This window comes from Megalobrama amblycephala, linkage group LG17 (genome assembly GCF_018812025.1).
Source record: "Megalobrama amblycephala isolate DHTTF-2021 linkage group LG17, ASM1881202v1, whole genome shotgun sequence".
NCBI classification, from domain to species: Eukaryota; Metazoa; Chordata; class Actinopteri; order Cypriniformes; family Xenocyprididae; genus Megalobrama; species Megalobrama amblycephala.
The window spans coordinates 35,073,063-35,090,302 of record NC_063060.1 but is presented as its reverse complement, the minus strand read 5'-3'; the positions used below and the strand labels follow the sequence as shown (position 1 = coordinate 35,090,302).

Here is a 17,240-nt window from a genome sequence, read left to right as displayed (position 1 = left end):
GTTTCTATGGGTATGTGTTTCTCTACTTAGTTTTACTTCTCAGAACTTTGTCCATCACTTTTTTTTTTATCAATCAATCAATCAATCAATCAATCAATCAGTCAGTCTGTCCGTCCGTGCATCAGTCCATCCATCTTCCCATTCATCTATGTTGCTTTAAAATGGCTTTTAAAATGCGTTTTGAAGCCAAGACGTTATTTCTTCACGCCTATTACCCAATACAGGCAAAGAATATGATCTGATAAGCGCAAATAGCAATGGGGTTAAAAGTGTCAAATGTTTTTGCAACTCTGTGTAAACAAATCGAAGCATTTCTCTTATTTTACTCACTGTTTTTGGCGAGCACTACGTTTACGTGATCACCAAGTAATAGTTTCCTGTAACAGAGATAAAGGCAGATGTTTTCAATTGAGCTCTCAAACCGAGTTCATTTAAAACACGCTTGGTGGGGTGTGCTGGGGCGCTATTGTTTTTTGGATGACTTCCCCTACCCCCATCTACCCCCTTCTTTCAGATAGGCGGCAGACCGAACCCCTGCAGACTAGAGTCCACCTTCAGTGTTTCGGACTTCCTCGAACTTTGTCAAACTTTAGCAGTAAGTTGAAGGCGCTCTCTTGATTCTCTGCTCTCCAGAGGCTGAAACGCTGCTCAACTTTTCTCGCGCTGACACTGTGCAGGTTTTTGACTGTTTTTAGACAATGAATTGCCAGCCACCTTTCCCTGTACAGTTATCAATTTTATTTATCATAAGCTTTTCTCTCACTCATGGATATCCGTCAAGTCTTTTCCAGGGCAACGCATATTCAGGAACCGTTCAAAGGCACAGAAACAAGTAAGTCGCTCAAGAAATGATACTGATGTCTACAGCGGATAGTCAATGAGAATGTGTTTATATGATGTTCTCTGTATCTCATTATATACAAATTATTTAACTCATAAATCTCCCGAGGGACGTTTTAATGCTTGCTATTTATTTTGATTGTGTTTAATCGCTAAAACAACAGTTAGACTAAGTAACAAGAGGTCAATCGATTTATTGAACATTCCTCTTTTCCTCAGTGTTCAATAGTTCTTTTCATGGTGTTTAAAACATTTGCTTTCATTTTGAAAGAAGACAATTTTAATATAATTTTCACTTTAACACCATTTTTCAAACATGGTCCTGGAAAAAAAATACACGACGGTTTGTTTTTGCTCTGCGACAACAAAAATAACCAACTCAAATTCTGCCTATTCTGGTCTTTTTTGTGTTTTGTACAGAAACTGGTGCGCTTTTATTGTCCAAAAGAACGTAAGCTGCGCAGTTCAAGGCAGCGTGGAAAGTCACGTTGAACCTGAACGCGCGCGCTGTCCCGAGCATCAGCCTGACTGTGAGCCACAAATGATGTAAGTACTCGAGAGACCGGGAGGGGCATGTGGAAGTATTGATGTTCGGTAGTTCTCATCTCACGCTCCTTATGGACTCAAAGACACTACAAATCCATGACTCGTGCTAACTCCAGTTACATATACACAGGAGTTTCTAATTGCGAGTGTAATTTTGCTTTTACGACATAAACAAGAAATATAGCCTAAACAAGATGTTATTATTCAGCAGAGGTGTAAAGTACTTGAGTAAATGTAATTAGTTACTGTACTTAAGTATCTTTTTTGCTACTTTGTAGATGTACTGAGTATCAAAGATATTGGTAACTTTTACTCTCTACTTGACTACATTTTTGAGCAAGTTTTACTCCAGTACATTTGTGATGAGTATTGCAATTACAAATTACATTTTTCATTGCAGCTAACTTTTTCTGCAGCAGTTTGTTTCTGCTATAAAGAAGTGATATTGCCATCTAAGGGCATTGAATGCACTATATCTTGTGCATTTTGCCTTTAGTCACCCAAAACTTGTCAACAAGGATACTTTACGTGAATGTGAGTGCATTAGCAGGTAGTTGCTGATCGCAGGTGTTTGATTTATTAGATGAGGAAAAGACTGCAGCTGGTGATGAGGCTCAAACCAGCACATTCTGTAGACTTTGAGTATTTAATTTTACTTAACATTGTTTTATTTATCCGCTATATTGACAAGACTGTTTTGAAGGATATTGGTTTACTTATGGCCTTTTTGTGCACTTGAGGTTAACTGAGACGTGAGAGTTTGTAGACGTTTAAAAGGTTGTTGATTTGACCTTGATTTATTGCGATATTGAGGTGTTTTATTTTGATTTTAGAAAATAAGCTTGATTTCTCATCTTACAAATCAATTGTTTCTTATTTTCACTGGCAGTCTCTCAGGACTAGTGCATCTCTGAGCCTACATTCAGCAGGAGTAAAATACTGAAGTACTGTTAAAATCAGATACTTTAAGACTTTTACTCGAGTCGTATTGGAATTGGTGACTTCTAACTTGTAGTGGAGTCATTTTCAATGTAAGGTATCAGTACTTGTACTCAAGTATGGTTTTTAGGTACTCTTTACACCTCTGTTAGTCAGTAACTTACAGTTAGCCAGTTTGGCAAAATACTTGCAACACGTACACTGAAAAGCGTTCGGGAACAGTGTATGGGAGTGGAGTGGCGTGACAGAGATTTCCCTCCCTGCTCTTTGCGTTCTGTAATCATCACTCTGGATTTTCCAGAACACAGGATTTCATAAAACTTGTTTTCCAATTTTGGGAAGACGCTTTTCCACACTGCTCACGTCTGGAAAGACGTAACCAAAATGAGTGATACAATCAGTAAAATGTCTCAGTGCTCAATACAAAATATCAGCACTCTTGGATCAAACTGGTGTTTTTTGAAATGACCTTTTTTTTTTGTGTTTTAGATTTTGCAAATTGATTCTGTGTATATACCAAGAGTGAGGTCCTAGATGCACTCAAGCTGTTCACAGTTCACTGGCTTTTTGTTTCAGATATCACTGACAAGTTGTCAGATTTGCTTAATGTGTAGTAAACATTTAGATTAGGGGACATTGAAGACATTCACTTATTCAATTGAAAGCCCTAATAATAATTGTTATGACAGAATTGTGATGCTTCACTATCTCCTGCTGCACGGCTACAGCCACAAGAAATTATGCAAGCTGTTGTTTGCTTTAAAAACCCTTTGGGTCAGACAAGTATTTGATGAATTGAGTATGTGGAGACTGGGAGGTCTTAGAGTATATGCATGAAATTGAAATAATTACAATGGAATTTTGACATACAAACAATCAAAGCTATATTTTAAGGCAGCTTTTGAAAAGCCAATTAATACAGATTATACTTCAGTGATGAATGTTGATTTCAATCTTATTTATTTATAAAATCACATGTAAGGTCATGTAAGGAATACGTGGAATATGTGGCTTTCTCTGACTCTGAATATTCACTTTTGCACTAGAAGCATTTCACCGAGCTCTTCTGCTGTCACCTGAAGCTACTGTGATTTTAATTGTTTGGCTCAGCTTACTGTGGCATAAGAACTAGAATGATAGCACTTCTAATTGCAGCATTATCCATCAGAAGTAACAAGATCAACATCATTAAGTGAAGCTGAACAGACTAGGCCAGAAGACTCTTCTTATTAATCCCTCCGTCTGCACAAGTTAATGCTTGCCTTTACCTTTGCTTTCATCCTGTAATAGGGGTAATGCTTTATGGTCCATTACTCACGGTTCAAAGTAATAGCAATAAGTGGCTTAGGGCTTATAAAAAATGGTTTGATCAAATCAAAATTTTTTATTTGTGTGTTTTTTTTTTCATGTCATCCTAATCATGTTTTTTTTTTCTTTCAGATACCGTACTCGGTTTCGGCCGACTTATAAGATAGCATACAAGACTGTGACTGAGTTAGAATGGAGGTGCTGCCCAGGATACCAGGGCCAAGACTGCAGAGAAGTGAAAGACTCTCCAAACAGTCAGACAGTATACCGACAATCATACCCACAACAGCCACAGCATGGACAAACTCGACCTTCACAAAGTACGTAGTTTGGAAAAGTATTGAATTTGATTAGAGTAATTTCCAGGTCTGGATAAGTATGGAAACAAGAAATAAGAGTATGGAAAAATATTTGTGTTTCCAGACTATTGCCCCTATTCAGTTTTCTAATATATAAAATTAAGAATTTATAAAAATAATTGTATCATACAAGTAGATAGGGCTGCGTTAAAAGTATAAATTTCTCGATTTTAATCTATTCTTATTTTTATGAACCAATATCAGTTCTTAAATCCCAAGAATCTTTTAGTCTATGCTGTTTTCAGTTAACGAATAAACAAAATTTTGTAGCGTGCCTCCCATCCAATAAATTGCAATAAGCTTTGTTACTTTTGTTATAAAACAAAGTCTTAGCTTTCAAATTCTTTCCATTTTATTATGAAATTCAAACAACAAATACCGTTTTGGCGCTCTTTAATGTGTGTGTGTGTGTATATATATATATATATATATATATATATATATATATATATATATATATATATATATATATATATATATATATATATATATGCAGTCAAACCAAAAATTATTCAGACATTTTTTATATTTTTTTCACTAGTGGGTGTAGGACACTTTAGTTAATTTATGTAAGTGAGGATAGCAAAATAAAGTAAACTGTGACATATTATACCCAAAAATTCTTCATACAGTGGACTACCAGTAAAACTGATAAAAATTTGGGACCAAAAATTCTGAGATCTTGTCATATTTTATTACCATTTTTTTAAACTAAAGTGAATAAACTGTATTAATGAATAAAATGTTCAAGGTGTCTGAATAAATAAATAATAAATTGAATAAATTTTGGTTTGACTGTGTGTGTGTGTGTGTGTGTGTGTGTGTGTGTGTGTGTGTGTGTGTGTGTGTGTGTGTGTATATATATATATATATATATATATATATATAGATTATTGGCTGTTAATGCCTTTAATTTGTTATAGCAGGGCCAGAACGTCGAGAAACCGTTCAATATGATATCAGACGAGGAGCTGACAAAACACGCATGTTGGAGGAAGAAGTGCAGCGTCTCTCACAGACTGTGCTGGATCTTCAAGCAGCCATGACAGGTATGGCTGAGAACCTGCGGACAGACTTACAGGAGGACACCAGCAAGATGCTCATTACCCTCCTCAATGACAGGACTTCACCTGACAGCGCAAGAACGGGAGGCACAGAGGAGAGTGTGGTGCTTCTGGATGGCCACCAGGCCATGAGAGGCCACACCCATGGTGAAAGAGAAATTGAGACGGTGTTGGCCAGGCTCAACGATGTGACAGATGCTCTCAAAAGCAAAGACGAAGCTCTTGAGGAACTGAGGGGAACAGTGACAGGGCATGACGGGCAGATCCGAATGCTTATGGATAGTAGCTCTCAAGGCCTACCAGTCACAGGTGCTGCTGCTCAAGATATAGACATCCTTCAGACTTATATTGATGGGAAATTTGAGAAGCTCAAGAAGGAGCTTGTTGTAAACATGGAAGACGAGATGGCTAAGATGAAAAATGTGTGTGATGAAAAGATTCAGTCTCTTCAAAAAGCATGTGGAGAAGGAAAGGAAAGTGGCTATTTGAGCCTCACCGATCTAGTGCACAACAAGGAAGCTGAGCTTAGAAAGGAGATCCGTGAGCTCAGATTGGATTTGTCCATGTCAGATGGTCTAATGCGTGCGAACCGCCAAACAGCCAGTGAAAAAGATGATAGTGACTACAACGACTTGAGGAAGGAACTTGTTCGAGTCGCAGATGCCCATCGTGTCCTGAACGCCAGAGTGGACAACGAGCTAGAGCATCTGTCCTCGTTGAAGATGGAAGACCTGCTTGGTTCACGCATTGAAGACCTGGAGGACAGGATGAACGTCACTGAGAGGAACGCAGAGAATTATTGCTTCTATGTGGATGAAAAACTTACCAAGGAAATTATGGATCAAGTAGCTATTCTACGTCAACTCCTGGACCAGAAACTTGATGCTATGCAGGATCAGTTCACTACCATGTTGATCGAGATGAGCAACAACTCTTTCCCGGGGATGCCTAGCGATTCTGTTGATGCTCTGCAAACTCAGGTTAACACTAACAGGCACCTTATACAGGGGTTGGAGGACAAGTTTAATGCAATTGGGCAGATATGCTCAACTGACTGCAAAACCAGCCTACCAACCGATTCCCAAAAGCCAGAAGGTCTGAATAGTCTTGTAGAGGTCTTGAGAAATGATCTGAATGTTTTACGTTCTGATTTTGTGAACAACGTAGCAAAGCTTCATGCATTAGAGGATACTATTAGGATGTCACCTGAGAAACAATTCATCAATGCGCATATGCAGGACACCCGCAAAAGACTAAATGTGTTGACTGACAATGTTAATGGATTGACTGGAGCTATAACAGGATTGGGAGACACAGTTAGCAAATTTAGCCAAGATCTTCACACTTTGAACTCTACATGTTGCCAGACAGGACAGGTAAGCGGTCCTTTTCTCCGGGAAGAAACTGTCAAACCAACTCAAAACCAGATCGAAGAGCTAAAAGACAAAGTGGATGCACTGAACGCTCATGTGACCACGGAGTTGAGCTTGTGTAAGTTCACTGCATCTGGAGTAGCTGAGGGTATGTCGGTGGTGGATGACAGGGTGAAGGCTCTGGAGAAGATCTGTGGAAGGCTTGATGGTGGGACAAACAATAGCCAGGACCTTTCAGGGGAATTGGAGAGGAAGGTGGCACAGATGAACCGCACTCTGGGCACTCATTCAGGAGAAATCACAGCCCTTCAGAGCTCCCTTCTGAATTTTCAGAGCCAACTAGCAGGAATGGCTAAGCAGATCCTTAAGGACCATACAAGTAAAACACAAGGTAAGCTTTCTCAGATGTTAAAGGCAAAATGAGGAAGCCGGAGAGACCTGTTTTTATGTTTTTAACCGGTTAGTGTTGGAAAATGGAAACTGAAGCATTTGAAAGTCAGTCTTTGTATTTACCTTCCAACTTGAAACAAGCAATTTTTTGTAGTGTCATCTTTTGGGATTTGGTATTTCCATTAACAGTTTGGAGTCTATGGCATGTAATGTTTTGCAGTGGAACCTTTCTCCATACTGAACCAATAAGGGGATACATATACAATAGCCTGTTTTCCCCCAAGCTGTTAAGAGGCAGGGGGCCAGCAAAGGTTTCCTGTGCCCTTTATATGTGCCTGTAATGTGTCAAAACAACAGTTAGGCCCTTTGGAATGGATCCTTTTGCTTTTTTTCTTACAAAATCCTTAGTATGCGATCTATATGTAACTTGATCAATCATAGTTTTAATTTTTTAACAACATTACATGCCTTTTGAAAGCATGAATGATTCTAGATTGGTCATGATCAGTACACTTTAACCTATGCATATAAAAAATATGTACAACACAGTAAATATACATAGAGCACAGTATAAGTTTATATTTAGCCTCACAGAAACATTGGTCTTTAGTGTTCAGTGGTCTTTATGAGTGGAGAAGTTGTGTGGTCTTTAAATATCTTTTTGTCTTGCCCAGCTTTCTCCACCTATAACATTTAGAACTGGTGAGCGAGTTCAGTTGCAGGCAGATCTGTTACTCATTAAGTTTCTAGTCAACGTACGGGCCTCAAGAGGTGATGAATTCCCACACCCCTCTGCAGATGTTCAGCTATGAGACGACTGTGATGTCACTAGAGAAAATACATTCTCTTAAACTCCCTTTAAAGGATGATGTCATCATTCCAGATAAGGGTGGAGGTCCGTCTCATACAGAAACTAAAGCCGTTTTCCCAAGTGCTCTGGCTAAAAAGCAGGCTGACTGTGTTGATGGGCCCATTGTCTAAGATCTGAGGGAACTTTAACAATTATACAGTGTTAATACACAATAAAATTGTTCTTTAACCTAAAAAAAGTGTTGCAGCCAATTAAAAAGCTAAATCCGATGCGGTCAGAAATAATGCTATCCAGCGTGAAAGAGACCAACCTGTGTGGCCCGATTCCCAAACATATAACGGTAATACTTTATTTTAAAGGTCGACTTTAGACAATCAGTAATGTTGCACCTACATGCCAACTAACTGTCATTAGAATATTAGTAGAGTATTAGTAGACTGTCATCTTAAAATCTGCTAACACTTTATTGTGATGGTCCCCCAACAGACATTCTACTAACTATATGTAACTTTGCAAGTACATGTCAACTTATTCTACTAACCCTAACCCCTTATTCTACTAATAGTGAAGTGAAGTGAAGTGAAGTGACATGTGGCCAAGTATGGTGACCCATACTCGGAATTTGTGCTCTGCATTTAACCCATCCAAGTGCACACACACAGCAGTGAACACACACACTGTGAACACACACCCGGAACAGTGGGCAGCCATTTCTGCGGCACCCGGGGAGCAGTTGGGGGTACAGTGCCTTGCTCAAGGGTCTCACCTCAGTCGTGGTATTGAGGGTGGGAAGAGCACTGGATATTCACTCCCCTCACCGACAATCCCTGCCGGACCTGAGACTCGAACCCATGACCTTTGGGTTACAAGTCCGACTCTCTATCCATTAGGCCACGACTGCCCCCAATAATACTGCCTCTACCCCTAACAGTCTACTAATGCTCAACTAATACTTTAATGCGAGTTTGTTGACATGTAGGCGCAACGTTACTTATAGTCTGAATGTCTAAAGGGACCGTCAAAATAAAGTGCAACCCATAAACTCTTATGAGCCGGTTCTTTTTAATGAATCAGACACATAAGGCTGAACTGTAAGTCATAAATCTCTAGTTACTCTAGGCACTTTAGTTTTGTCAGTACATTTTGTTAGTGGGAAAAAAAAATCAATGAAATATGTAGCCTCACATCACATGTAGCCATGTTTGGTACTGTGGTTTAATATATAGCATAATATTTAGGCTAATTATCGGGCTGCAGTGCATTCATGCTGACTCTGACTCTGAAATTTAAAAGTCATTAAAAGTCTCGTAATGAGGCAAATACATTACATTTCTTTATTTCCAAATATCTATTCCTTACAACAAGTACTAAAAAGAATCTGTAATGGAACTGGAATCGTTAAAAGGAATCCATTGAATTTTTCTTCCCAAGTTGTGGGACATGATACAGTTAAAACTTTCAAGTCAGAAACACAATAGCCCTTATCCCTGAATAGCTTCAGCATTACTCAAACTCTTTGGCCGCTGATCATGGCAGAGGCACGTTGCACAATACTGGAACGGCCCATCCAGCTGCATCTCTGTGACAAAGTGACCAAGCTCAGTTTCTGGTAATTTACTCTAATGGCTCTTCATTGATTTTTCATTAGTTATTTCTTCGTGGTTCAGGGCATCAATTAAGCCTGGGAGCGTTTGAGGCCTGCATAGAAAACACCCTCAACTAATGTTGATTCATTTTTCTGGCCGCGAATCAGGCGTGTTCAGAAAACTCCTCACTGTTTGCTTTGGAGACAATGACTTAATTTCAGTTCTTGAATACATCTTGAACCATTTCCATGTTCTGTGGAAACATTTGGAAGGCAATGATGTTGTTTTGCGCTCTCATGATACCCCCAAAAATGGATATGAACTTTGAATAGGGTTCTCTTCCTCCCTACGCTCTTATCAGCCGTGTCCTCGTTCCTTTCTCTCTCTTCCTGCTGATTAATATCTCTCTGTCAAGAGGATGTCAGGGAAGCTCTTTCCTGCTCTCACTGAATGTGTTTATACTCTTGTTTTACTTCATGTAACATTGTGTGAAGACATAAACAGACTGTTATGAAGGTGTTCCCATTTGCATCAAGGTTAAAGTTCCTCTGGGTCTTGAGGAACCAATGTGGAAGTTCTCAGACTGGATCAGGCCAAGAGGTCTGGTCATTACAGCAGGGTGCAGCTTTAGTAATTTCATTTCGTGTGTGTTTGTGTTCATGTATCCATGCACAAAATCACCACACCCCGCAGAGTTTTTTTGCCTTCCAAACCCGAAACTGTCAACAAAAAGACCATTGAGATTAAATCTTCTATTCATCAACTAAATATGTTTTAAATATGGCTCTCCACATCACAGTGTGGTGAATCCTTAATTCCAGTTGAGTGCTTTTGACTCATTAAACCCACAGCTTTGTGTCGCCCTGCATCCAGTATTTAAAATCAGCATGATTTACTCTGAAACATGTGTTTGTCTTGCTGCCGTGAGGCATTATGCGTGTGATGAGTCTGTTATTTGCTCAGACTGCCAAACAGGCTTCTGGGAAACACACAGATAGATGCCTTTTATCCTTTGGGAGATTTAATGTATGTGGGTGGGAATATGTTTGTGTGAAATCCGATATTTGGGCAGCATCTTAAATGCAGACAAATAGCACTGACGCAGGATTTTAGCTGTGTCCATTTTGCCAATATGAGTTGATTAACTCTGAAGTGAACCCATGGGACTCAAGCTCCGCCCCTCTTTTGAATCACTTCCTACTATAGCCAAAAGAATCTGGAGTCCAAATAGACCCTAATGTCAGGAATGACGCATTACACTTCTCGATTTAGACAGCAGCATCTGGTAGGACAGGAAAGTTGTTTTTTCGCATCGCTTTAGAAAAGCTTATAACACACAGACAGCGAAAGGGGATTAAAAAGAAAATGCAAGGTTTTAGAAAAGAGTGAGAGATCTTTAGGGCTGGAAGTGTGAGCTAGTAACAAACGATTTTCTCCCTCATTAGACTTCAAGCTGACAGCACTGCATAAGCCTTTGTAAATAAGGTGCACTGTGGAGTTCAGAAACACTTGAATTGAACATTAAAGCTCTCTGTGGTGTTTTATTTACAAGCTTTGGCAAAAGTACTTTGGCTGGTTTTACAACATGTTAAACACCATTAAAATGCTTTTGAAAAGAGAGCCGGCAAGCTAATATTCCTATAAACTTATATTTTTGTGTTTGGGTCATGATATCCTATATAGCTAATAAACAGACAGTTCACTCAGAAATGAAAATTGTCATAATTTATTCACCCTCATGTCATTCCAAAACTATATGAATTTCTTCTGTGGAACACAAAAGAAAATATTTTGCCTATTTTATGATATTGCAGGTGCTGGTCATATAATTAGAATATCATCAAAAGGTTGATTTATTTCACTAATTCCATTCAAAAAGTGAAACTTGCATATTATATTCATTCATTACACACAGACTGATATATTTCAAATGTTTATTTCTTTTAATTTTGATGATTATAACTGACAACTAAGGAAAATCCCAAATTCAGTATCTCAGAAAATTAGAATATTACTTAAGACCAATACAAAGAAAGGATTTTTAGAAATCTTGGCTAACTGAAAAGTATGACCATGAAAAGTATGAGCATGTACAACACTCAATAGTGAGTTGGGGCTCCTTTTGCCTGAATTACTGCAGCAATGCGGCGTGGCATGGAGTCGATCAGTCTGTGGTACTGCTCAGGTGTTATGAGAGCCCAGGTTGCTCTGATAGTGGCCTTCAGCTCTTCTGCATTGTTGGGTCTGGCATATAGCATCTTCCTCTTCACAGTACCCCATAGATTTTCTATGGGGTTAAGGTCAGGCGAGTTTGCTGGCAAATTAAGAACAGGGATACCATGGTCCTTAAACCAGGTACTGGTAGCTTTGGCACTGTGTGCAGGTGCCAAGTCCTGTTGGAAAATAAAATCTGCATCTCCATAAAGTTGGTCAGCAGCAGGAAGCATGAAGTGCTCTAAAACTTCCTGGTATACGGCTGCGTTGACCTTGGACCTCAGAAAACACAGTGGCCCAACACCAGCAGATGACATGGCACCCCAAACCATCACTGATTGTGGAAACTTTACACTGGACCTCAAGCAACGTGGATTGTGTGCCTCTCATCAAAATTTACTTTCATCAGAGAACATAACTTTGGACCACTCAGCAGCAGTCCAGTCCTTTTTGTCTTTAGCCCAGGCGAGACGCTTCTGATGCTGTCTGTTGTTCAAGAGTGGCTTGACACAAGGAATGCGACAGCTGAAACCCATGTCTTGCGTACGTCTGTGCGTAGTGGTTCTTGAAGCACTGACTCCAGCTGCAGTCCGCTATTTGTGAATCTCCCCCACATTTTTGAATGGGTTTTGTTTCACAATCCTCTCCAGGGTGTGGTGATCCCTATTGCTTGTACACTTTTTTTCTACCACATCTTTTCCTTCCCTTTGCCTCTCTATTAATGTGCTTGGACACAGAGCTCTGTGAACAGCCAGCCTCTTTTGCAATGACCTTTTGTGTCTTGCCCTCCTTGTGCAAGGTGTCAATGGTCGTCTTTTGGGCAACTGTCAAGTCAGCAGTCTTCCCCATGATTGTGTAGCCTACAGAACTAGACTGAGAGACCAATTAAAGGCCTTTGCAGGTGTTTTGAGTTAATTAGCTGATTAGAGTGTGGCACCAGGTGTCTTTTCACCTTTTCACAATATTCTAATTTTCTGAGATACTGAATTTGGGATTTTCCTTAGTTGTCAGTTGTAATCATCAAAATTAAAAGAAATAAACATTTGAAATATCAGTCTGTGTGTAATGAATGAATATAATATACAAGTTTCACTTTTTGAATGGAATTAGTGAAATAAATCAACTTTTTGATGATATTCTAATTATATGACCAGCACCTGTATGTCTGCTTTTCAAGGTCCAGAAAGGTACTAAAGACACTGTTTAAACAGTCGACGTGACTGCAGTTGTTCAACCTTAATGTTATGAAGCGACGAGAATACTTTTTGTGCACAAAAACAAAACAAAACTAACAACTTTATTTACCAATATTTTATCTTCTGTGTAATTCTCATACGTTGTTTACATACAGCACCTCCAGGTTCTACGTCAGAACGCCGACTCATTATTGTCTGGCTCCTGCGTCAGCATCACACGCATGCGTTGTGCTGCTCACGTGATCAGCTTTGGCCAATACTGAGCCAGCATTTGGAAGCCTTCACTGTGCTTACTGCGTCACCTGTGCATGGATAATGACAGAAGAGAAGAGATTGTTGAATAAAGTCATTATTTTTTTGTTTTGTTTTTGCGCACAAAAAGCATTCTTGTCACTTCATAAAATTAAGGTTGGATTACTGTAGTCATGTCGACTGTTTGAATGATGTTTTTAGTACCTTTCTGGACCTTGAAAGTTTTGATAATATTGCTGTCTATGGCCGAGTCATATACCTCTCAGATTTCATCAAAAATATCTTCATTTGCGTTTCGTCTCATGGGTGTGGAATGACATGAGGGTGAGTAATTAATGACAGAATTTTCACTTTTTAGGTGAACTAACCCTTTAAAAATGCAATTCACATGTAAAGTACAATGACTTACACCTCTTTCATAATGATGAGAATGTTTTAAATTACATTTTGATATTTTAGGGGGTATAAAGTAGAAAATGTCTGAGTCATACATCTGTTCAGTGTCGATAATGACGAAGAAAAAAAGCCTCATTAAAAGAATGAAAGTAGTTAAAAACACACACACACACACAGACACACACTTTTAACATCAATAACCTTTTTTTGGAAATAATGATTAAGATGTGTATTCAGAGTGTAATGAAAATGTTATTTGTTGCTTGATTACACCAAATGAGTCATTACATTTTTCAAAACCATATGAAACCAACAGGAATACAAATAGCATATTTCTTATGTTTTTGCTCTTGTCTTAATTTTTTTTTTTTAAGTTTCTTTTCCTGTATCTTTGACACTTACACTACCATTCAAAAGGTTTGTTTTTTCAAAAAAAAAGTTATTTAAATACAAAAGATATTTTAAATGGTAACAATATTCCAAAATTGTACAGACCCTAAATGGGTAGTGTATATCATTGACCTGTTTATTTAATGGCCATTTGGGTCTATTATCCTAAACCTCTATTTTATTTTTTCTCACAGGACTGCCTGTTCAGCAAGCGAGACCTGTCCCACTCCCTGACACTAGAGCTCCAACACAACCCATGAGGCCTTATGTTCCTCATATCCACATACCTTTAATCATACCCCATAGAACAGTCCCCACTGGCCGTCCCCATGTGCACCAGCCATACGTCCCACACCAGCCCTACTTGCCACAGCCTCCCAGCAGCCCCAGGCATCCCATCCATCCCGTACAACCCCATCAACCTGCCGTACACCAGCCAGTGGTGGTCACGGGGCAAGCCGGCCCACCTGGGTATGTGCGCAGGGTAACGGTCAGACGGGATCAGAGCTCAGAGGACTCAAGAACACCTGTGAAAGGATTTGCAGGTGCTCCAGGTATGAAGTAGAAATATTAATAGAAATGTTTAGCTCATGCTTGGAAGCATCAAAAGTATTGGATCATATTTTTCCCCTCTTCCCATAGGTTATCTTCCTGTCAAACCTGTCTCATATGATTCCAAACAACCTCATTCATCGGGTATATTTTTTCTTTCATTTCAGTGTTTGCGTTATAACATATTTTTGGTGAAAAAATTGCTATAATTTACAGAATTATGAGCATTCTCATTACAGTTGCTCATGTCCCATGGAGTCCTGCACATCAAAGACCCATTGCTACTCCAGGTAACAAGTTATGCAGTAAAATAGTTCATAGATTAAATTTTACCAGAAAATGTAAAAAAAGGTTGTTTAAATGTTCCAGTTATTTACAGTTTTGCAGAGTCCAAATTAACACTTGCAAAATGACAGAATGAGAAACAAAATCACATTGTCATCATGTTCTTGAGCTGAATACTTCCTGCCCCCCCCCCCCAAAAAAGATTTTTTTTTTTTTTGACTATTTAATGTTTATTTTTCTTATCCATTGGCAAATAAAGTTTTAAACATAAACCTTAATACATTTATTTATGCTTAGTTTATCAATTAAGAATTTATCAATTAAGTAAAATAAACTTGTCAAAGGCATTGTTATTGTTAACTAAATCTAAAAACAATAGTTAGTTCAAATATAGCTGAAATAAAATATAAACAAAACAAACTGAATAACATAAGTTTAAGACGAAGTACTAAATTAGATTAAATTATTAAATTAAATTGAACTGAAAATAAAAAATAAACTTTAATTATAACTGAAAATAAAAAATAAATAAAAAATAAACTGAAATAAAAATAAAGCTAAATATTTATAAATATAATTTAAAAAAAAAATGAAAACTGACAATATAAAAATAAAACCAAATTCAAAATATTAATAAATAAACTATTTTACTAATAAATAATATATAAATAATAAAAAGTAAATTAGATTCAAATAATTTTTCTGTGCTTTTCAGGAAAAGATTAAATCTTTTAATAAAAATTCTGCAAATTACAGTTTCATGGCCAGTGAAAAGTATTCTCAATTGATTGGCAAAGTTAATTTTGGACCCTGCTTGTAATGAACAAAACGTACTTGTCAAGAGCAGAATGTCTCTCAAACATGCGACGTTCACGTCTCTTCTTCCCAACAGTGTCACAGCAGAACTCCTTGATGGACCCATTTTCTTTCTCTGCGGGCCTTACACGGGAAACTTTCTCAGGGGACTTTGGTATCATCCGCTTTGACAGGGTGCTAGTCAATGATGGAGGACACTATAACTCTCAGACAGGTAAACAGAAACCTGAGATAAACGTGTTCAGTTGGGAACCACTCAGCCTTTATCTGGTTTTACATCAAGAAAACATATTTGTAGGGCTGCACAACGATTAATCGCGATTAATCGTTTGCAAAATAAAAGTCTGTTACGTAATATTTGTGTGTTCTGTGTATATTATGTATATATAAATACATGCACATACATGTATATATTTAAAAAAAAAAATATTTATATATAAAATATTTATATGTAATCTAAAATTTATATAAATATGTATATTTATTTATACATGTATATATTTTTTATTTATCATAATTATTATACACAGAACACACACATATATTACGTAAACACAGACTTTCATTTTGCAAACGATTAATCGCGATTAATTGTTGTGCAGCCTTACATATTTGATCATTTTTAAAGGTTTCCCATATGGGCTTTCAGTGCACAACCTATATCCTGTTTGGCCGCTGATGTTTCTCCTCCCCCTCTGTAGGGATCTTCACGGTTCCCGCTGACGGACGTTATTTGGTGACTGCGGTTCTAACAGCTCCGCGGGGCGAGCGTGCAGAAGCCGTGCTCTCTGTGTCCAATCGAAGCGTGCAGAAGTTGGACACAGCAGGTTACTGGAGTGGCCACCCGCGGCTGCCCCGAGATCAGTGCGTTTGTGGGGGGTCTGCGTCCTTCAGCCTTATCCTCCCTCTCCGGCAAAGTGACACCGTGGCCTTGGTCCGCACTGCTGGGAAGCTAGCGATTTCTGAATCTAGAGAGATCCTCTCCACCTTCAGCGCTATATTCCTCTATTCCCCTCAAGCCAAGAGATAACCCCGTCACTGAGAGGGTTACTAATATGACTTTTAACACAAATTTAACCATTCACGATGCTGCCTCATGTGTAAAGGTGTGCTCACATTATTTCTGCAAAGTTTTCCATCACGCAAAATTCCCATTCACATGGATTCCTATTGAAATTACTGGATTGCCTGTGAAAATTTGCTGAACAATGGTAAATGTGACTGCACCCTAAAGGGTTAGTTCACCCAAAAATTCAATTTCTGTCATTAATTACTCACCATCATGTCGTTCCAAACCCGTAAGACCTTTGTTCATCTTCAGAACACAAATTAAGATATTTTTGATGAAATCCAATAGGTTTTTTTATCCTCCATTGAAAGCAATGACATTACCGTCATTCAAAGTCCAGAAAAGTAGTAAAAACATTGTTAAAATACTCAACATGACTACAGTGGTTCAACCTTAATATTATGAAGTGAAGAGAATACTTTTTATTGGCAAAAACAAAAATAATAACTTACCTTTCATTCTCATTCGTTATTTTCATTGCAGAGCTTCTGTTTACCCGTCCAAACACTGGCTCATTATTGGCTAACAATGTTTTTACTACTTTTCTGGACCTTGAATGACGGTAATTTTGTTGTTTTCAATGGAGGATAAAAAAAACCTCTGAAATTTCATCAAAAATATCTTAATATTTTGAAGATGAGTGAAGGTCTTATGGGTTTAGAACGACATGAGGGTGAGTCATTAATGACAGAATTTCATTTTTGGTTGAACTAACCCTTTAAGGACTACGCAATAGAGTTTGGCTTTGGTTATTTATCAGAAGCACAAAATTGAGTTGTGTTAGAATTTTAAAGGTGGAATGCATTTGAGGTGTTAAAATATCAATCAACAATGCACCAAATTTGTTGCCAAAT

At 38.2% G+C, this 17,240-nt stretch overlaps 1 protein-coding gene across 2 annotated transcripts; it reads left to right on the top strand.

Moving 5' to 3' along the window:
• The first annotated feature begins 216 nt into the window (after positions 1 to 216).
• On the top strand, positions 217 to 16,650 carry emilin2a (elastin microfibril interfacer 2a). Of its 2 annotated transcripts, none has more exons than XM_048163658.1 (9): positions 217 to 832; positions 1,261 to 1,386; positions 3,766 to 3,953; positions 4,919 to 6,820; positions 13,859 to 14,218; positions 14,307 to 14,360; positions 14,456 to 14,506; positions 15,394 to 15,531; positions 16,019 to 16,650. In XM_048163658.1, exons 1-9 carry the CDS (start codon positions 699 to 701, stop codon positions 16,345 to 16,347), a joined length of 3,282 nt encoding a protein of 1,093 aa, XP_048019615.1. In that variant the 5' UTR covers positions 217 to 698; the 3' UTR covers positions 16,348 to 16,650. The 2 variants fall into 2 exon arrangements, with proteins under 2 accessions (XP_048019615.1, XP_048019614.1); XM_048163657.1 differs by having other exon boundaries at positions 4,916 to 6,820.
• The last annotated feature ends 590 nt before the right edge of the window (positions 16,651 to 17,240 follow it).

Coding starts and splice junctions, on each gene's coding strand:
- emilin2a (XM_048163657.1), top strand. CDS start 699: ATGAATTGCCAGCCACCTTTCCCTGTACAGTTATCAATTTTATTTATC. Junction 833..1,260: donor GTTCAAAGGCACAGAAACAA/GTAAGTCGCTCA, acceptor TGTTTTGTACAG/AAACTGGTGCGCTTTTATTG. Junction 14,361..14,455: donor CAAACAACCTCATTCATCGG/GTATATTTTTTC, acceptor TTCTCATTACAG/TTGCTCATGTCCCATGGAGT.